We start from the raw sequence: 22,519 nt of genomic DNA, 5'->3' as shown, positions 1-22,519 counted from the left end.
TTATGTGTCAGCACTCCAAAACTTATGAAAATCAGCTACAAAATGTAATAAAGAACCAACTAGGAACATGGAATGAATCACAGCATTGACATTTCCGAGTCTGGAGTCGGAGTCTTGAAGATTTTGGCGACTGCGACTCTGACTTAGGTTTGAACTGCACGCTCCAACAGAGTCTGACCTCACAGGCATTCTCAGAAAGGTACCCCCATTTTTTCCCGACTCCAAAATCTCATCGGATCTGTATCGATCTCAGGGGGTGCCCGGTCCGAGGTTGGGGGGGCAAGCTGCCCCGCTTGCCCCCCCCGTGGCGACGCTAATGTCCCAGACTATACCTACCTCAGCCAGAAGGTTTCTAACGAGTTATTTAGACTCTTCAAAGTCATCCTCTACTAAACACTCGCTCAAAATTTGATTTTGTATAATGAACAACCAAAGGACGTAGGTATATCAAACAAAACTTCACTGCTCATCCCGAATCGCACTCATGTTCTAGCCACGTTATGGAGGTCGACGTCCTCTGCTGGTCATCTTCTTGACAAACTCTTCGGACATGTTTTTCATTTCCATCCTCACTGGCTCCATGTCGTCGACTTTTCCCACTGAAACAAAACGAAGACAAACACATTACCTTCTACCGGAACAACTAAACCCGGTACAAGATGCCCAACTTTTACACCGGAAACTTCCGTTTAGGTTTTTAGTGAGTTTTCTGAATTAGTCGACTGATCTCCTTTCCACATGATGAGTGAGGCACAAGATGGGAGGATTTTTCTTTTTTATTAACCCGCGCGGGGCTGGGGTCTCCAGCCGAACGCGCGGGGCTGGGGGGGGGGGTAAATTTTGCCCTCCCCCTGTTATCTCCCGAACTAACGGTCCGATTTGGAAAATTCAAACGCCAATCGAAAGCTCTCATCACGAACTACTAAAAACATGTACTTAATTTAAAGTTTGAGGTCAAGGTCAAGGTCGGGTCAAGGGTACAAATTGCAAGTTTCTACAGTATCGGCCTTGCACCGTAGTTGCCGAAGAATGGAGTCATGGACTGAGACTGATCGCCCAAAACGTGTTCTTAGGCTACCAAGACAATATTCGTTGCATACAATATCATTCAGAGGTCAAGGTCAAGGTCAGGTCAGGTCAGGTCAGGTCACCAAAAAACAAAATATAGAAAAGGGCATGTGCGACACATGTTTTATGGGTCATTTTACTCATAGAATTCAATAGGCACACTCAATAAGTGATATGGACCACCTCTGGATGAATTTCAGGTCGAGGTCAGTTCAAGGTCAGGTCAAGTGAGGTCAAATTTTGAAGTTGGTTGTTAAGGCTTAAAAAGGTGTTTATCTGATGCAGTTTTTCACGGCGAATTGAATGGTGCTATTTTTGTTTCCGTACGAGGTCTAGAACTTCCAAAAAAAGTTATTTTTCAAAAATTTTGTGTGTCGTGACGTCATAAAATTTTGAATAACTCCCACATTTTTGAACCGATTCTTCTAAAATTTGGTATGTAGGTGCAAATAGACCACTTCTCTGACATATATTCCGGTTTTTTCGATAGACTCAAAATTTTGGATTTTATAATGATTTTCCCCAAAAAGTCAGTTTTTTGAAAAAAAAATAGGCCAAAATCCAAAATTTTCAAAAAACCGAGATAGCCATTTGATAGACAAAGTAAAATTACGTATAACCTTTTTTGTTACGTCTTGATTTCTTTAAAAATGAAGATGTTAGCGGCGTTTGAACTTTTGCCTTTTTTGAGGCGAAAATGACGAACATGACGTCACTAAAACGTCAATTTCTCAACATTTTTCCGACGGATTTCGCTCAAATTTTCAGGGAACGTGTCAAATTGATGTAAGAAAAGGTACTGAAAGTTTGGCGGCGCTGCGCGCCGCCGTTTTTGAGATATCGCAAAAATTCGCAATGGGGGGTAAAATTTACCCCCCAGCCCCGCGCGGGTTAAGTTTGCTGATAGCTCGAATGTTTGAATGGACGAATTGACAGAGCCGGAGCCTACGCAAAGCAGAGCTTGTTGCGTAGACCCCGACCCCTACCGTCCGATCGCGCAATTCCGAGTAACGGGAGCCAAATTAGATGCCAAAGTTTAACGTGCCCTTCAAAGCCGGACACGGCCTGTCCCACTCAACTGACTTCAACAGGCTGTATAGCTGCTCCCACCAACCGCAAACCATCCCCGTCAGGGGTCTCAAATATCGAGGGCCGGGGCGATTCGAACCCGGGCTCTCACTACCGGGAGTCTAACGCTCTGTCAACTGAGCTACGGGACAGGATGAGATGAGTGGGCTCTCACCCTGCTTCCAATAAGTTATTTCCTTTCGCGACAACGTTGTGGGCCTGGCACACACATTAGCCACATTTAACTGCTGTTGTAACGCTAGAGCATCTACCAAAAATACCAGTGGAGCGGCGCACTTCGTAGACCACTGAGCAAACTTTCCTAAAGTTGAAACTCTCCGAGGCGGCCGACCTGTCTCAGTGACGTATAGGAGCGCAGATAAACAACAACAAACGGCGCCCGGCTAATCACCTGCGGGCTCCAGCAGGGCATCCGTGGGGACCGCCAGCCCTGATTAGGTCGCCGAATGCCAACACAACACTGCAATTTGGTGATGTGAGCGCATATGTGGCCGACGATGGACTTAGGTATCTGTGGGCTGGATGGGCTTATAATGTCAAATGTGACCGGCGCGGCGGTGGTCTTTTTTCTTTTATCGGCGATAGAATTATCATTAAATACCGCTGGGGCAGTGACCCAAAACCCCATATGACACTACACATGTGACCCATTAACCGGAGTTTTTTTTTTTGAGGTAAAGCCAACAAAAGTGCTTCTCTCTGAGAAATAGCAAGCATCTACTCATTCTGTTGAATTTTGTGAATTTTATTTAATTTAACTTCATATTGAATCATGCTTCATCTGCAACATAACTTTTGCGTAAACTTCATTGCACACTTGCTGTCTGTTGCGTGAAGGTCAGCATTGAGCCTGCTATGTAGGAAAAGAGAGAAAACCTTCTCTGGTGCCTTATCACCGCGCTCTGCGCCCAGTGGCGGCGCGGATTCCAATTGATCCACTGCCGGGCTGCAGTGAAAATATCCCCTCCTCGTGCCGATAGACCACGCAACTAGCAGGCGTCCAATCGAGCCGTCACAATTCCAACGCCACCGGATATCGCCGGGAATTTATGAGTGATTCTCGGTCAGCGCAGAGGAAAATAGAGTGAGACTGCAGGAAGTCCCACTTCGGAGACATTCTCTCCCGAATAAATGGAAAGTAGAATGGCAAGAACTATTTCAATTTATATATCACGATATGCAGAACTTGTCACGGTGCCCTAAATCGCATTTCAGTGGATGGATATGTATCGCCTTTTTGCATTAAGAACGAGTCATAATTAAATTCCAATTTTCTTTGAATCCGCCTAATAAATCCACCTCGGTGACAAGACATTTTGATTTATTAAGCGGTGGCTTGATTAACCGGACCCAGTTATGCTTCTATGGAGAAAACCGCGAAAGGCTCAAATGGCCACAATAAGCGGTTGAATTTATTATCCAATAAGGGTTTATTAAGCGGATGCTACGTATTGTCCACAGCTCCTAACGCCTATTACGGTTAAATTCAAGGTGCATACGAATATCTTTAGTTTAACCATAGATAACATGATCCATGTTATCTATGGTTTAACATAAGCAGCGAAAGATTAAGAGAATAGTTTCGAGGTCAACAGGGTCACTTCAATAACCAATAGTCCTCTTGGGATAATGAGCCGAGACTCGAGAGTTAATTTGGTTCTGCCCGCCGTCCGAGACGTACAATGAAACTTCACAAGAATGAAATGGCATATTTGACTTTGAATATGTTTCAATATCAAATTATGCCTAAATACAACGCATCACACATTCGATTGCTGGCTACGTGACGAATACGCAAGGCTGCAGGTTCTTCGGAACCATACGGATGCCTACTCAAATCTTAAATCAGTTACCATTACTAATTTACGAGGGAGTGTATCTTAGCCCGGCACCGCCTGGGCTATTTCCGTACCCACGACAGCCGGGGGGGGGGGGTCGGATCCGACCCCCCCTGTTATCTCGAGAACCAATGGTCGTATCGGGCCCCGCGAGGCGGCGTTCGAAAGGTCTCTACGAAACCTTCCCAAAGCACTCTTAAGATTTTAAGAGTGAGGTCAACTTTCGGGTCAAGGTCAGGTCAAAGGTCAAATTCTGGTGTTTTGCATGATTAGGCTTACGGACAGCGGAATCGATAGCTGCCGTTCGAAACTCACCAAAAATGACCTCAAAGGCTAGTGAAGGTACCATGTGCGTATAGGGGTCATACTAAGTACGGGTCAAGGTCAGGTCAGGTCACGAAAGGTCACGGTTTTCACTTTCTGCTACATGGGCGTGTGACACATGTTTTATGGCTTATTTTTCACGCCGAATCCGATGGTAATGGTTATATGTGACTCCAAGTCACTGTGCTGGTGATAAATGTGCATTGAAAGCATAGAAAATCGTTTATACCATACATAACTAAACGAGGGCTAAGAAAAAAGGTCAATTTTTCAACTTTTTATTTTTGACATAAAAATGCACTTTTCTAGACGAGCTTTGTCCCAGGAATCTAGTGGTGCAGGAATTTGTTTTCACATGCGATGTTCATAAGTGCCTCTAATTCACGAAAATGCTTATGACGTCACCATGCCCTATGCATGTTGGAGCTATTTTTTACAATTTGGGGGTCAAAAATCAAGATAGAAAGTTGAAATTTGGGACATCTAATGTTCTAATAGAGCTCTATAACATATATTCCGGTTTTGGAAATTCTCAAAATTTTGGATTTTATTAGCTGTTTTCCAAAAATATAGTTTTTTGAATTTTTAGGGGTGAAAAACGCATTTTAAGGAACATCCGAGATAGCCATGTTAAAGAACTCGTTAAGCTGCGTCTATTCATGTCCTTAATTTGCAATTTGCTTGAAACCTTGATTTTTGGCGATTTTTTAAACATTTACCACTTTTTGACTGAACCCGCCATGTAGTTACATCACTAAAATCAATATATATCTAAAAAAAATTGGAAAAATTTTCTTGAAAGTTACACAGCAGACGTCAAATTGATGGGGGAGAAGGTATGCCAAGTTTCAAGTTGATAGCGTAAGCGGTTCATGAGTTATTCAAGAAAAACGGAGGGGGGGGGGGGTCCGACCCCCCCCCAGGCGGTCGCGGGTTAGTGAGTACTCACTTTCTGCGGAGATGAGCGAATCCCGTGCCTGCCGGCCCACTCTGTACTGCGTCTTGGGCGCGTCCAGGGCCTCTGAGCGCACTGACAGCTGAGAGTCGGGCCGTAGAGGGGCACCCAAGGCCACGAACCGCTGCTGCAGGCTGATCAGCTTCAGACGCAGCAGCTCCAGGTCACCGGCTGGGGGAACAGCGGGTCAGAGGGTTTCAGATGGGTCAAGGGGGTCAGGTGGGTCAGAGGGATCAGACATGTCACTGTCGGTCAGAGGGCTCATCGTCTGTCAGAGTGGTCACTATTGGTCAGAGGGGCCACTCGGAGCAGACCCGAGTCACTAAGGACCATAACAATGTATGCAAAACGGTAAACGATCCAGGCATCGCAGAGCCAGTCATTTCTATATTTTCAGACGTGATGCGAACTGTGAAGTCTGCATCTATAAAGTCTGTCGAATAAAAGTGATGCTCGTCACAAAAGCGAACTGCTTCACGACTTTTCAGCAGTTTGACGACGGGACTGCTCGACTGAACTTCAGACTGTTCAAGCAATTAAGTTAAAATCGGGGGCAGAGGTGTGCTTGCGATCCATGCAATCAAGTCTATCGCCAGGAGCCCTCGAAATGACAAAAGAAAATCCATAAGCAAATATGGGTTATGACTCATTCAGGAGCACTCGGTGCTTATATTCAACATCACCATTTTGTGTCAGCATTTACTTTGCACGCACCCATTTCATTCTGGTCTGTTCGTCGACTCCACCCCTGCGGCCGTGAGACGAATTTGAGAGCGCGCAGCATCTGCCGCAGTGTGGCGCGTGTGCCGCTCAGAGAGCTGCCCAGGACGTGCAGCTGCTCCTCGGCGGCGTCACGGCGCGCCTGCTGCGAGTGCAGCTGGTTCTGCAGCTCGGCCAGACGACCGTCCAGTCTGTGGAACACACGCAGACACACACAGAGAGGCATACGGTAACGTCAAATGGTAACGGCAGTGTCAAAACTAAGGATGGGTGCAAAAATGCGTCAGCGCCACTTCACGCGTCATTTTATCGCACGCTTAAAATCAAAAGTGAGGGAAAAGTTTTCATTCTGATTTTGTTCAATAGCAGCAGTATCATTAACTTGAGAGCAGTTTGGAAAGGATGTGGCGGCAATGATGACCGGACGGTCATCAGTACATTGATAAACCTGCTCATTATACAGTAGAATCCGTACATATGTTTTCACACACGTACACACAAATATTGCACAATTCCATTTTCCATCGATTGCTGTACTGCGGCTCGGGCTCAGCCTTTTTGCCAATAATACACATGTTTACGCGAAGAGATTATCGAGTTATCCGCCTCAAGGCAGTAACAACTTTTCTGAGTTTGATTGACGGTATAGGCATAGGAAGGACAATGGCAGAGCTCACCAGCAAATGACATGTTTCCTTGAGCGACCTCCATCAAATATTAAACTTCATCGAAAAAGTAAGATTGTCGCTTTAAAAATCTAAACGACAAGAAATGAGAAAAGGAAGCTCTATATGTTGTTCAGAGTTTGCACCTGACAATTTTAGAGCTCCACCATCCAGTGGTGGCAAATAGTGGTTTGGCGCGGTGTGTCCATTGAGACGCCCGGGCGGCGGGCAGACGCGTTTGGAGCGGTATAACACGTCGGGATCGATGGCGTTGTCTGGGATCGATGGCATCGTGTACGACCAACGCTTCAGGGCGGGCCGATCAGCCCACTGCCGCGCTGCAAAAATGTGCCTAAATGGTGTACGAACCCAACACCACAGCTTGATGGCCGCTGAATTGGTGTCCGACGCAATGCGTTCTTTCATTAAAACGTTGCAGAGCTGCAATGACTATTGTCCATTGATCTGGCCACGGGTAAAGTTCTTCGATCTATTTCAGTGTCGTCTATCTACGTGGGTTGACAAATGTTTTGAGTTATTTATTTGCGGTGCCAATGGATTTTTCGTTATATATATAGGGTACAGCTACCGACCCCGAGCTAATTCATCACCAAGTTTTTGACCGGGCAGTCTATACTAACATATAACTTGTCATCTTGCACTTATCTTGAGATTAATTAAGTGAAAGTTTGGTGACGAGTCCAATGAAATGTCGATCTTACTCAAAGTACATAACTTTGCCAGCTTCATTTCCCCTGTAGTCTGCATCCCAGCATCGTAAAAAGTGCGCAAAGGTAATCTTATGCTCGGGAATTATGCAAACTTAGAGAAGAAGGCATCGTTATTGAAATATAGCAAAAAAGATAAAACTGAAGCAAACTTGTTTTATGCTAATGACAAACAACTTTGATAAGATATTTCACACACTAGTCATCATGTTGCGTGTTTTACACCAATAGTAACTACAATTCACATGTATAAGAAAGCAATTACCTTCTCATTTACTATACGATCCGTGCTCGAGTCATAAACACACAAATACTCGTACGCTTGTTGGCACGCACACATATTCACACGCACTGGGCCACGCCCGCACGCCATAGTATCGATCTCACCCTGTTGCGGCATTTTCACAAGTCGCATGTCGTGCTTGTGCTATATAGGCATAGTTAGTGGCTATGGAACGATGAATTATTATATTCAATTCAATGTTCAATTCCTCCCTGAAATAATAGTGCAATGTACTTACCTGTGTTACTTTATGGAGGTGAGTGACGTAAAGAACATAAACACAGTTTGGAAATAAAAGCAAAGTTCAAAGGAGGAAACAAGAAAAAGAAAGAAAAGCAACCAAAACTAAACATAAACTCACTGACATCGATGCATTATCCGCGGTTTACATTGCAAAGCGACCAGCCTCTAGAAAAATACCGATTGTTCTGCCAAGAGAGGCTCATTCCGTAGCAAAAATAACAACAGGCTCAGGAAGGAGAAGGGCTCGCCGCATATGAAGTATCTGCTTAATATTATAATGATTGCTTTCTTTGCATCAATGCTTAGAAACGCCTACTTCAACAGGCACACTCTAGAATGAAAACGGTCGAAAAATAACGGAGGGAAAAAGATTCACAGGTCAGCTAAGGTCGTATATCAGCCACTAAGTTAGTGCTAACTGACATTAGGCTCGAGGTCATAAAGTGATATTTTGTGTCTTGCATGGTCTATTATCCGGTACTGCATATTGTTGTAACGTTTTATTTGTGGCGAATACAAGCTATTTCATTCGCAGGAACTGATCAAGAGCGTATACAAGGGTGGAACGAAGGACTTTTGTAGTGCTAAGGAACTGCTAAGGCTGCACCATCTGCACCACTTGGAGGTTGTCGCAAGTGTGCTTGTGTGTACGTAGATGTTCGTATGAGTGCAGTGCACTGGTCTGAATGTATTGATTTACGCGTGCATGTGAATCTATGCGTGCCTTCAGATGCACTCTGTAGTTATGCATGTTTCCTGCGACCGGACGGGGCAACACTCACGCCTCCCGCTCGGTAGCTCCCGTGTGTCCCACGGAGGAGAGTACCGCCTGCTGGTCCTGCAGCGCCTGCAACTGCGCCTGGCGCTGCGTCTCGATCCGCTCTCGTTCGTTACTCAGGTAGGTGTGACGCTCCACCAGGCCCTCAAACCTGCGGGATCGAACCAGGGGCGCGGGCAGTTAAGCCAAAGATATAGAGATGTCAACAAAGAGTAGTTAGTCTATTAGTATGGGAATAGACGTCAGAGCTGGCCAGCATTCAAGATAGCGGAGCGTGTTGACACTTGCAGAGCAGGGCCGTAGGTTAGTAAAGGTCAGAACATAGCTCAACACACATTCATCCCACACATGCATGCGATGGACACGTAACTAGGTGATGCACCAAATCCAAATTTCAATGAAGTCATAAGAAAGCTCTGAACTAATGTGTATGCCTTAGTGTATGTTACATAGTTCTAGAAGGCTGCACAGTGCACAGTGCACAAAGACCTTTTGAGTCCAACGTGCAGCTCCATACTGAGCTTGACTCTGGTAGCCCCGGTCACATACTCGAGGGCAGCGCTTTTCGAGGAGCGCTGCGGCCCGAAGGTTGGGACTTTGAATTGTGAAAAAACGCCCGCCCGCCGCAAAACGCAAACACCGCAAAACGCGCAAAACGCACGCCCGAAACGCCAACGCAAACGTCGCAAAAAACAAACAAACAAATAAACGCCCGCCCGGCGCAAACCGCAAAAAACGCAAAACGCCGCAAAAAATAAAACCGCCCGCATCGCACGCACGCTAACCGCCAACCGAAAACGCCTAAAAAGCGCCCAACTGCCGCGCCGCCAACCGCAAACAAATTGAACACCGCAAACGACGCAAAAAAAGAAAACCGCCCGCATCGCTCACCCGCCCGCCGCCAAACACAAACACCGCAAAGAGCACAAAACGTTCGCCCGCCGCAAAACGCAAACACTGCAAAACGCACGCCCGAAACGCCAACGCAAACGTCGCAAAAAACATACAAATAAACGCCCGCCCGCCGCAAACCGCAATAACCGCAAAAAAGCCGCAAAAAATAAACCGCCCGCATCGCACGCACGCTAACCACCAACCGAAAACGCCTAAAAATCGCCCGCCCGCTGCCAAACGCAAACACCGCAAAAAACGAAAAAAATAACACCAAAAAGAACGCAAAAAAAAACGCCCGCATCGCCCGCCTGTCGCCAAACACAAACACCGCAAAAAAACACAAAACGCCCGCCCGCCACAAAACGCAAACACCGCAAAACGCGCCAATTGCACGCTCGAAACGCCAACGCAATTAAGACCAAAGTAACGCGAGACGTTACATGTATATATATATACATATGCGTACCTCACCGTAATTTATTTTAATAGGTACATGAAACTGATCAAAGATTCTTTAATTTTAGCCACTTTAGGCAATTAATGGCGCACTAGAGACAAAAATGGCGCACAACAGCATATTTTATGCCTCGCTTCATATGTGGCGCAGCCTAGTTTTGTGCACTACCGTTGCAAGTTTCGACGAAACCGGCCCGTCGAAATAAATACGCGTAATATTCCCCAACTCAAGCCACTGTAGCTAAAATGACGCACTAGAGACTAAAACGGCGCACATCAGATTGTTGTATTCATTGCACCGTATGTGGCGCAGGCCATTTTAATGCATCAATGTTGCAAGTTTCGTCGAAATCGGCCCATAAATGGCAAAGTTATGGCCAAAACGCCTTAGGGGAGAGCGGGGAGAGTTGTATCATGTCCAAGTTGTATCAGGGCGAATTGTGCCAAACTTATTCAATAGATAGCGCTCGTGACACGACCAGCCGACGAGGTTTTCCGGGCGCCATCTTTCCCTGTTCTGTCGTGTGGCTGGGTGGACGCGTCTCGAGGTGAGAGCCGATTTTATGTTTTTTAATGTCATTCTAAAAAAATGAGTTGCAAGAAAATGTGTGTTTTGGGCATTTAGATGCGCACGAATTTGAAAGATCTCCGTAGCGGTGGTGAGGGTAGGTTCTAAGGCTGCGTGAGTGAAAATGGATTTCTCCAGCTGTCCGCTGTTTTTGAGCACGAGGATGTTTTTTTCCAAGATGGCGGCGAGGTACATGTTGTATCAGAGCCGGGTGGGGTATATTGTAACATGTATGTATGTATGGGTATGTTGCTTTTGATCGCGAAAGCTAAGCCCTGTCTCGCGTTTATAGGTAGCTATAGTCAATAGGTATAGTATGTCTAAAAAGAATGTCCCCTCGCCACCACGCGGCGCTGCTGTCGCGAGCCGGTAGTTGGCTGAATCCGGACCAAGCCACGTATTCCCATGCGCTGGGCGACAGCTACGCAGTGGCTGGTAGTAGCGTAATCCCGAACCTTCGTGACACGACCTCGGGAAGGAGGGAGGGGTGTGGGCGGGGAGCGCGTGGTGCGCTCCCCCGCCCGCTAAGGAGGGGTGCGCCGCGCGGCGCGCGGTATAGGCTGGCGGCTGTCTCGGCCAAAGGGCAGGGGTCACACACCAAGCCAACGAGTGCTGATGAGGGTTTGTAGGGACTGTGAAGTTTTGCCACGTTTGACACGTTTGCTACGGGTGCCACGTTTAGCGACGTGTCTGAGCCAAAAAGGAGGGTTAAGGAAAAACATCTGGTTAACCACATCGTGGTAATAGAGTTTGCCAATGCAGGCCTTCATGACCATAAACAGCTTTTCTAAGTTCGCAGAGGCCACCATTGAATAACAATATCCGGATCGAAGTTAACGATGCCGAGATACTATCGCTGCAAGAACACTCCTGGAAATTTGTGAAAGAAAAATACACGCATTTTTTGTTTTTGCTATTTTAATGTTTTGTTTTAGTTTTCCTTTAATTTATCAGAAAGAAAAACAAAATTGAAATAAAAAGGAAATTTTACCTTATTTTCATAAAGTGAGAATTTTGGATAGTTCATCTTTGGTAGACGCCTAATAAACAATAGTGTTCGCCGAGGAAACTTATAACGCGTTAGCCAGGTCAGGGTCAGGTAATATGGCCCAAGGCAAGAAATCGGTTTTTGATAAATAACCGCAAAAATGGCCGCAGAGTCGCGGTTTTGGCTTAATCGTTTAATTCGCCTCGCTCAGAGGTGTCGAATGGTAGGCATACGTTTTGTTCGGTTGAGGTCTCAGTTGACCTCAGATCAAGGTCAGGTCAGAGTCCCAGGTCACGAAGCTGGTTAAAGGAGGTGATATCGCATATCATTTGATTCGACAGGTCTTCCACTGCATTGGTGAATGGTGGTTTTCCCGACTCGCTAGCCCAATTTGATCGGGAGCTATTGACGAAAAAATTATGGCCTCAATGACGTCATAAATGACGTTACGCAAGGTCAACAATGCAAAATTTGCAAAACATCAAACCATGTAAGAAGTGCATGAAATCACGATTCCCTGTGCTTGAGATAATTCGAGATCGTTCCCGGAGACAAAATATCTAGCAGTTTTCATTTTTCCTTTTAACTAATGGTTTGGTCACGTGATTGTCTTAAAAATCACGGATACATTTACAAGTCGTGAGACCTCTTTGGGACGCTAGGAGCAGGTCCTGAACGTTTCAACTCCCTGTGAAAGCTGCTCTGGCACTGAGGGCGTTGCCAAGTTGCGACATCTGAGGACCATGCAGAGGTTCACCAATGACGTCATAGGTCATTGACAAGGACCTGAAAATGCGGTTAGTGTCACAAAATCTAGCTTGAGTCAAAGGACAGATATGCCAGGTTCCAGCTCTCTCTCTCTCTCTCTCTCTCTCTCTCTCTCTCTCTCTCTCTCTCTCTCTCTCTCTCTCTCTCTCTCTCTCTCTCTCTCTCTCTCTCTCTCTCTCTCTCTCTCTCTCTCTCTCTCTCTCTCTCTCTCTCTCTCTCTTTCTCTCTCTCTCTCTCTCTCTCTCTCTCTCTCTCTCTCACTCTCTCTCTCTCTCTCTCTCTCTCTCTCTCTCTCTCTCTCTCTCTCTCTCTCTCTCTCTCTCTCTCTCTCTCTCTCAAGATAATACGCTCTATAAACAGACTTCCTCGTGGGTTGCTGGTTCCAATCTTATAAACGCCGGGGACTGGATATGATGTCACTTACGGTTATTATTACGGCTAAGTGCAAAATTGTTTTCACGCATTGAAGTCCATCGTATATTGATGGGATCCCAGCGCCCGATTTCATAAAGTTCGGTAGTGTCTTCGTTTGCAGCAGCGCGAATTTTACGCCCTAAGAAATTACACCCTCTATAGAAGTGGGTGACTATTGGAATGGGAGAGCATATTATGAAGCAATTGTGTGCTTGATGCTTCCGTTTGTTTTGGACTGCAGGTATGTTTAGTGTTTACACATCCACTGCTGAGTGCTGGTATCACTATAAATATTACCTAATGCCGTGAAAAGAATAGCACTCCATTTATAAGATTGGGCCAGTGTAGTCGCGCCCCGCGAGCTCGGCTTCACCGCTCAGCCGCTACGGGCCGAGGAAATCGGTCCTCGCCTGAGGGCAGGACGGAGGTCATGGAGGGAGCGCGGGGTCAGCCAGGTATCGCCCAGTGCCGAGCGGTTGCCCCTCCTTCCCCTCCCTTCCCCTCTCCGACCCTCCCTACCTCGGTGGCGGATTCCGCCAAGTTACCGATTCGCCTACGGTGGGAGAGCCAAACCAGGGGACATACTTTTTAGACATACCGTACTCGTTCCATTTCGGCACAATGTGTTGGCTTCTTTGCTCTTAACGGGCCACTTTTGCATCTAGTCTGTTGATGTTTCGTTCGTTTCGATGTTTCGTTCGGATTGCATTGACCTAAGTTTGGTCTAATAAAAGTGAAGCCTTTGAGCATATACATTGTATTAACCCCATTTAATGTTGTTGTTATGTTCAAAACCAGTAGCAAGCACACTCCCTGAAACGTGAAATACCTAGTGATACAAATTACCCCACCATGTGATACAACTCACCCAGGCCATGGGGCAAGTTGTATCAAAAACATTGTTCTGTTCGGCAGACCGTAGAAGAAAAACTGGTAGAGGTAGCGGAAAAGTTACTTTGCACAAAAAAGCAGAAGAATCAAGGAAGGTGATAGTATGGAAATAATGAGTTTATCACGGATAGTTACGATGTTATGGGTTTCGGAGTAAAATCTGATACAACCCACCCCACTCTCCCCTACATTGAGAGTGCACGTGGTCTCTCGAGGTGGGGTGCCACGTGCCACGTGTGGTCTAAAGACATACAGCGACCACCCTTTTGTACCATATGAAAGGGGTCGTCAGTGCCCATGGGTAGACTTTCGGGTGCGCCACCATTGTCTCCCAGCGGCCGATCAAACTTGGCCAATCTTTAAATTAGGGCTTACCTCACTATCGGTCACAATATCTCCGGAATGGAGAACCCCGGGCGGCCTCGTGTTTGACACGTAGTAGACCCAACACCAATGGTCATTATCGCAACCGACTTGGAACTCTGGCTCAAACCCATGCAGTGAGGTTATCACCTGAGCATAATTATGCACCAATGGCTACCTATCCCAAAATGCTACACCCACGTGGCGCACGTGCGAAAACACGTGCACCACGTAATCAGGTGTACAACTATCCTAGAGCATCCCCTTGACGACTGACCTCGATTTGTTCCGCTGGCACGCATTGTTTGCGCGGCACAGGCCATCATACCAGCAGTGGTCAAATTTTCACGGAGGTGGTCCCCTCAAACAAGTGCGGGGCGTGCACGTGCATTTCAATCGCCCCATATATGGCCTATGCCACCTGGTAGGCGACATGTGGGTGCATATCATACTGAAGCATTTTTAACATCTAACGTGGAAATTTTGAGCAAAATCGATTTAACCCTCGCCGGACCTATTAGTTTTCTACATACGCGCCGGCCGAGGGGGGGAGGGCGGGTACAACCCCCCCCCCTCGCCGTTTCGCCCCTGGTGGAGCTAGCGCGTCGCGGAAAAAAACGAGCGTGTGCGCCGTTACGAGACGCAGAGATTGGTACCCGATTTTAAGGTCCTAGGTCAACCGGTGACCTCTGAGGTCAGGTCAAGTGCCCCAAGGTACGGTTCAGTTTTTGGTGAATAACTTCACAAAAAACGGCCGCAGAGCGCCGATTTTGGCAGCATCGTGTTCGTCTCGCTCAGGCGCGTCGAATGATATACTTTTTGTCCGGGTCAGGTCAACTTGGAGTGTTGACCTCAGGTCAAGGTCAGGTCAGCACCCCCAGGTCACGAAGTTGGTCGAAAGGGGTCATGTCGCATATCATTCGATTCGGCAGGTCTTCCTGAGTCCATTGGTGGCTTTCCCGTCTCGCTGGCTCAATTTGGTCAAGAGTTATTGACGAAAAACTAATATGACCTTGATGACGTCATAAATGACGTCACGCAAGGTCAACATTGCAAAAGTGACGCATATAACCTTGCAAGGAGTGCATAAAATCACGATTCTGTGTGCTTGAGATAGTTGGAGATCGTTCCCGGCGCCATAATAGCTGTTTTCATTTTTCCCCATTGACTTATAATGGTGAGGTCACGAAAATGACCTGACCTCATATGACCTTTAGGAAAAATCCGAGATATACAAGTTGTGGGACTCATAATGGATACTAGATCCTGCAAGTTTCATTTCCCTGTGACATCTCCTCTGGCAGTGAGGGCGTTGCGAAGTTGCGACATCTGAAGACCGTGCAGAGGTTCACTTATGACGTCATAGGTCAGTGACCTGACCTGACCCAAAAATGCGGCTGGTGTCAAAAGATGCGGCTTGGATCAAAGGTCAGGTATGCCAAGTTTCAGCTCTCTATCGCCAGCGTGTTCGGAGCTATCGCGAAAAAACCCTATGGGGGGGGGGGCGGCACCCGCCCCCCCCCCTCGGCCGGCGAGGGTTAAGTAATTTTTTCAAGAAATCCCATTAACTTAAGGCGTGAAAATTTGTGCGTGTGCCACGTGCAAAAAAGTTTATTATATTTCAAGCGATTGACATTGTCGAACGAAACTACTGACCGACTACCAGAACTAAAAAAACAAAGAAAATCTATCGAGCCGATTTTGAGCAAATCGAGAAAACCCGTTTTGACCCATTTCGTAACGTTAAACCAATGGCGGCTGCACGTGCAATTTGCACCCCCTTTCCGAAGCTGCCCGAAACGGCGCCGCCGGCTCATGGTAGATGCCGGGGCGGCCACCCAGCACATAGAAGCCCATCGCATTACAAGCACCCGTCTGCGAGAAATGCGATGCCGAAAATCCACCTAATGTTGAAGCCTATGGGCCTAAAACACGTGCACGTGCCACGTGCAAGAAAAGTAATTATATTCTTAGCTGAGGGTGTTTCTTGGTAGATAATCTGTGGGGGCAGCTGCCCTGAAAATTTAATCAAAATCTATCGGTTCGTGTGCAAACGGTGCAAGGTGCCCCAATTCGCTGCACCAAACACAAATCCTATCCCGAAATGGAAACACCCTCAGTTTGTTTTTCAATAGAAAAACACAATTCTAAAGAATAGTGTTTGTCTAATGAAGAAACAACCTTCGGGTATCATTTGCTGGCGAACATGGCGGAAAAAAACTGTGGATGTGGGAGCGTGAAGGTGACGCCGAATGCGTACCACTCCCCGCACACCAGAAGCACACTATAGGCGTGGGAAGAACCATATCGCCACGCCTCGCGCTGCTACCGATATACAGTGTCCAGCTGGCAACGGAGACTCGTTATCTAACGGGTTATCGCAGGGAGGAGAGCTGAAGGTCATTATGCAGAGGCGCGTAGTGAAGTCAAATCGCGATCAAGGGTCGCAAATGCAATGCAGTCATTTTCTACGTAAATGGTTGAAATATAATATCGGCATGTCTACATATGCACCATAACCATCAGGACTCAGACCTCAAGGTTTTCTTTTCCATGTAAAGGTATCCTTGCATATTTTCTGATTCGCCAAACTCACTTGGCGACCACGCCGGCCATATTGGTGCCACGGGTGACCTCTCGCAGGGCCTCAAAGTTGAACGACCAGTTCTCCAGCTCTGCAATGGTTTTGCGCCGCTCCTGCAGCTGGGCGAACATGTTCTGTTGGCCCTTCAGAACCTTGTCCAGATTCACTTCTGTCAAAGTCGCCTGCCGGGAAACGCAGATACATAACTGTTGCAATGCATTGCACATGACATAGGCGTGGCTGCAGGGTTAGCGCGATGATGAACGGATAAAAGCAATACACCTATGCGTAGATGCATAATCACAGACACTGCAGAGTCGCGGACTCGGTATGGGCGAAGGTGAGCTCGCAAATAACGCTGCCGAGAATAGCCTCTGATGACATGCTGAGCTGAGGAATAATGAGGCAAATGCCCCGTTTGCTTGGTCTGGCATAAAGGTCGGTTCGGATTAATTACTGCAGATATATGAAAGGTAAATGTACGATATACATATAAGCGGATTGCATGCAATATATTACCACCGCGCCTGCCGCAACTCCACTTCTGATGCGCATTTACAAGGCTTGTATGCACTGTGATTACCATATTCAAGCGGTAACACATGAGCAAGCTAAAAACGATACAACCGTCCGAGCTCACCTTTTTGCCTTTTGCCTGGTCTGCCTTCTTGAGCACTTCTTTTCTCAGACTTTTCAGGTCATGATCACGATCTTTCTTCTCATTGGTGTAGGTCTGTAATCCGAGGGGAAGTAAGTTTTTTTTTCGCACAAGCTACTGTTTGTCTGAAGAAAACTTTAAGTTTTGATAAACGGATAAACACAACGCGGATTAATATAAAACTAAGATGAATTTTATGCGATAAGTGCGGTTTATGAAAGTGAACTTCGACGGTCATAAAAGTTTCCAGCACTGCATTCACACCGTCAAACTTTGGCAACAAAAATCGAACTGTTATTACAGCAGTTTTAAATAGACTACACATTTAATTTCCGTGTAGGTGCCTATTTGATCTGATAACTTATGTATTTACATACCTTGCGAAGAAAATGACAGATGCTGGTTTTTGAAGTTTTACGATATAATAGAATTTAGCATTACATCATCTAAAGGCTATGCTTGCTGGAGAGCTAACCTCAGTTGCTTCCTCCAGGCTGCCGGAGGCGTCTTGTGATAAAATGTGTCCCTTCATCATGATGTCGTGACACACTTCCAAATCATAGATATCCTGTTTTATGCATTTCTTGAGGTTTTCTAGGCGCGGTCCATTCAGTTTTCTTTCCTGAAAAAAATGTTCGAATCGATTGTGTGGACATCATTTGCGAATAAATGATGCGCGGTAGGCCGCAAAACCGAGGCAGCAACGTTCTAAGCCTGGGTAACACAATATGGTCCTACCTTACATAATTGTTCATCCTTCTAGCTGTTGTAACTATATGAAAAATCAATCGGCTGGGGATAACACTGCGGGTCACTCGACGCTACGAGCATGCAACTTTTAACATACTTTATAATGTTTCTGTGGGCAAATGTTTAGCCCGAGAACGTTGCGACTATTCTCTTCCAATCTAAATTTTCCATTACCTGTCAGGCTGTCTGTAAGACTGCCAGTAAGTGTACCAAACTGCTCGTTGATCTGCTGGCCGCTCTGCCTGTTTACCCAGCTGCCAGTACCGGAGCACTCACCGCCTGCAGGGTGTTGATGAACTGCCGGTACTTGTGTCGGCACCTGTCGGCCGCGGACAGCTTCTGGTCCAGCTTCTCGAGGTTGCACTCCAGCTGGCGGCACTGCTGCTCCTCCTCCGGGAAGGTGTTGACGCCGTACTCCTCCGCCACCTGCATCGTCGCCAGCGTCTTCTGCGGGCCGACAGAGTCGCCAGACTCAGCTGTCAGGCACTATCAGTCAGTTGCAGTCAATCAACCACAGCTCAGGTGGCTTCTAACAATGGTTGCAATGTCAGGGAGCTTTCACGATTTTCGCGTTTTTCAACATTATTATGTGAATATTGGGGATCTTCGACACTCAGGCACTCCTTCAGTCCTATAAAGTGTCAAAATTATCCTCTAAGAAGGAGACAAAAATTAAAGCAGCTATACATCTCACACCACTTGGACCAGACTTTCAGGGAAACATCTGGCTAAAGTGTTCGCCGTGTTTGAAGTGTTTCTCTAGTTCTGGACGAGGCAGCCGTTTTTTGTTCATATGTACGACTATCAGGTCCATTTCAGGGGATTTCCCTCCAATTGAAGTAGCTGGTCGGCTGCTCCCAATTATTCAAAAGGCACTACAATGCAGTACTTAATTCAACAAAGTTTGTTCTTTTGTAAGAAAAGTGGCTCGCTTCTAAAAGGTCAGAAGGTCGACCGGAATGTTCAATCGCAGACTGTTTTGTGGTTGGGTGCACTTGCTTTGTCCGGGCATAATACACAAACAGCACAATATGTCGATAACGTTAAACATTGTTCGCAAGATATGCTCTCCAACATACTTGAAAGGCGCCACTGCAACCTGCTATCCAAGATAAATAAAATAAATCCTTTGTCAGGTGAAGAAATGTCAAACGACAACTATCAGAAACAATTGCTCACCTCCTCAGAACGTCACCAAGCGTGAAGGCACCACTATTCATCGACAAACAATAATCTTTATCGCTATTGTTATGATCCAGCATCCCCCATCCCCATTTGCCTGACACAAAGAGATGATGCAAAGACCCGAGACAAAGGCGAAACCGGCACGCCGCCTCGTCTCCATGTCTTCACCGCAAATCAGTGTGCAGTCTGCGACACCCTAGGTGGCCGGCGCCCGTGTCATTATTGCCGCGAGAGACAGGCCATTATTGGCCCAGCGTGTCCCGTTCATGGCTGGTCACCTGAGGCACGGAGTCCGCGGAGGCAGCAACAGCAGCGTCGGAATCGGATGAATGCCACACGGTGGTGGTGGGATGCCTTAGAACCAGCTAGTAGCAGCGAACTGATTCTCATTATTGTTATCGGGATAATTGGGCGGTTGTGGCCTGCATGGATAGGTCCGTTCCACTCGACAGTTGCAGGCATTGCCAGTAGATGGCACTGAAGGCGTGCGCCTGGAGGTATGCTGTGCCGCACGGCTCTGCCCTGCCCCATGTCACTGTGGAATCGTCATTGTTGTTGTTAGGACGATTCCACAGCTGGCGTTTTATGGCCACTCATCGCGTCAAGTGCCATACTGGAACATCGGTGCCATTTAGCCGAGGTAACATCAATCTCTTCCTGCAAGCAATCGATGTTCGGCCTTGAATACTGATCCGAGATGAGATGCTGATACAAGCGTTTCTATCGAACAAGGAATGTTTATTGGTGTGATAATTGATGGTTGAAGCTTGCATCACAGTCATCACGGACGCACAGTTATTAATATCGCAGTCGGTCCCATACAAAGATGTAATTTTGATTTAACTCCAAAATGAGAATGACTCTTGTTGCCGCGCAACTGATTAGAGAGACTTGATACTCTTGAGCTTTGAAACACAACACCCACCCCACAGATTACACCACATCCGCCGGGCAGCGCCGAGCACGCAATTGTGTCTCAGTGGGCGGATCCTGATATAGAACTGGTCCCACAGGAGACGTCTGCGCTGTCCACCATCCACTCCACCGGCGCTTTGCCGCGCCGGTTGGTAACAGATAGGACCACTCCCCCTCCCCCCCCCACCGAGGGACGGTCAGCCGGCGATCGCCCTCTGCCCGGTGACCGGTGAGCGTCGCAGACCCAGCGATCGCCAACGCTGTCAGAGACGATGGATGGATGTGGCAATGTAACACAGGGGACTCGTCAAGCTGTTACAGCTCTGCCCGGCTCGGCAGCTGCCAGTTCGATGACGGCTGACGGGGGCAGCCTCCATCACAATCAATGGCCGATTGGATGGGCACAGGGCGGCGATTAGACGGGCAGAGGCCGGGGAAAGAGATTCGCTCACATGTAGATTCACATGTAGGTCGTACTTAACTGCATCGTATGACGACACGGTCATAACGCTCGGGTGGCCGTGCAGAAGAGAAAGGAACTTTCGAAAATAAGCTACAAATGCTCAACAAGTTCAAAGTTTTATGGTGGTAATGAATAGGCGATCTAACAGCGCAAATGAGACCCTCACAAATCACAGCGTCCGTCAACAGTGGATTGTGTCTTACGGCGCCGTCGTGGCCAACGCCGTCGTGTTTCACATTGAATTGCCCGCCTGCTTCAGGGGCGTGCGGCTGACTGGTGGCAGCTGAGCATCGTATAGGTATTCCCTTGACGCTTAGAGCCGGCAAGGGTGCTTTGAGAAACATAAGCAGCTGTGTGTTAGAGGAGCGCAGAAAATGAGAGAGAAGCACTTCTGTCGCTGCTTCCAGCTAAAATAATTGGACCGGCTGCGCTAGGTAAATTATATAACGCTCCAGGCACTACATAGGGTAAAAAAAAAACAATTTCTGATCATCAGGCCCAATTAATGGAATGTGTGGTTTTTAACAAAGCGAACAGCCGTGCTCAATTACCAGAACTAGTTCGATAACTTACTTGTTGATCCAGAAGTGTTTTTGTTCGTTGTTTCCGCTTGTTTGAGATGTCGTTAAGAACGTTGTTCAGCTTAGCAATTTCTTGGTCGATGTTCTCAGATGTTTCCTGAAAAAGTTTTACGAAGGACGTAGAGTGAATATGAACGAAATTTATACGCTTGAGATTGTGTTTCTAATAGCTCTAATCCAAGATATTGAAAGAGTATAATAGACAGTCAGTACCGCAAAGAACTCAATAAAAAAATATTTACCTTACGTCTGTTTACCAGCTTTGACATTTCATACGTGACCAAATCATGAATGATATCGATTATTAGAAGTGAAGTCATGCCATTGGTAGTTGGTACTCACTATTGCACATTTTCCACGATACTTCAGTCGCTTATTTTTGTCATAAGTGCACTCCCTAACTAGAATTTCTTCGGCTTCCTCCGCCGACTTGACCAGCATTTTGGCAGCGCGCTTCCTGTCCTCCATATTGTTCTCCACGAGCGACACAATTTCATTTTTGTAAGTGGCCACAGCTTCTTTTACAGCACCACGAACGGCCTTTTCTTCCTTGGCTGCCAATATACATGAAAATACGTCCTTTCCTTACATAAATGGTATAATCATACGGTTCTGAGGATAGGCTACCATTGTGGTGGTGGTGGTGGTGGTGGTGGTGGGAGTGAGGGTAGGGGGCACTCAGGATAATTTTTTAAAGGTCACACTGTGCCGCTCGCGCTGTACCTACTGATTTACAATCAGCTGTTTTTACCATGATCATATGTTCACTAAAATAATTGATAGATGTTTTGCTGTTGTTTTTTCTTAAATAGCCTTACTTCATTCCCTACAAATCTCTGGAGCTCCTTTCAATCACGGGAAAATTGGTGCCTATGCCTAAATTAAAAGATTAGGTATTACCAGAAGACCCAAAAAACACAGCGGCTAACAACTTCATATAATATACGCATCATGCTTCATAGCATGCAAACAATGTAGCTAGTTCATTTGTCACTTATCACTTACCTTGTACCTGGTCATTGTCACCACTTACCTTGCAGCTCCCCTTTTCCTCTGGCGAGCAAAACCTCTGGTTTTAATGGCCAAATACGTTCGTCAGGGGGTAGTTTAATTGGTTGACTCATTTTCAGTTTTTTAATGAAGCCGTTGGAGTAAAGTATTCCTACAGATGTTCCTTGAAATTAGTATGCAATGTCGAATTTAGTTGACCCGATGCCCTTCATGCTATAAAATTTATCTAATGATGTAATCCCTGAAAATAACGCATGACCCCCTATCCCCCTATTATTTCCCTACTCCCTGAAAAGCAAACACATTGAAGATGGGACTTTGCTGAATTTGCATGGATGG

At 46.6% G+C, this 22,519-nt stretch overlaps 1 protein-coding gene across 4 annotated transcripts; it reads right to left on the bottom strand.

Moving 5' to 3' along the window:
• Window positions 1-401: 401 nt before the first annotated feature.
• On the bottom strand, window positions 402-22,519 carry LOC122376252. 4 transcript variants are annotated; one of them, XM_043356049.1, is made up of 11 exons: window positions 22,203-22,519; window positions 21,512-21,723; window positions 21,162-21,266; window positions 18,302-18,472; window positions 17,751-17,897; window positions 17,258-17,350; window positions 16,630-16,799; window positions 8,696-8,842; window positions 5,989-6,185; window positions 5,269-5,445; window positions 402-599 (listed from the first exon to the last, which is right to left on the bottom strand). In XM_043356049.1, the coding sequence occupies exons 1-11, from the start codon at window positions 22,291-22,293 to the stop codon at window positions 499-501; spliced, it is 1,611 nt and encodes a 536-aa protein (XP_043211984.1). In that variant the 5' UTR covers window positions 22,294-22,519; the 3' UTR covers window positions 402-498. The 4 variants fall into 4 exon arrangements, with proteins under 4 accessions (XP_043211984.1, XP_043211987.1, XP_043211985.1 ...); XM_043356052.1 differs by having other exon boundaries at window positions 18,302-18,501; window positions 22,203-22,517; XM_043356050.1 differs by having other exon boundaries at window positions 21,512-21,748; window positions 22,203-22,497.

This window comes from Amphibalanus amphitrite, unplaced genomic scaffold (genome assembly GCF_019059575.1).
Source record: "Amphibalanus amphitrite isolate SeventyFive unplaced genomic scaffold, NRLGWU_Aamphi_draft 002067F_arrow, whole genome shotgun sequence".
In the NCBI taxonomy this organism is placed as follows: Eukaryota; Metazoa; Arthropoda; class Thecostraca; order Balanomorpha; family Balanidae; genus Amphibalanus; species Amphibalanus amphitrite.
Note: the sequence above shows the minus strand (reverse complement) of the source record. Positions and strands in the feature narration are given on the sequence as shown.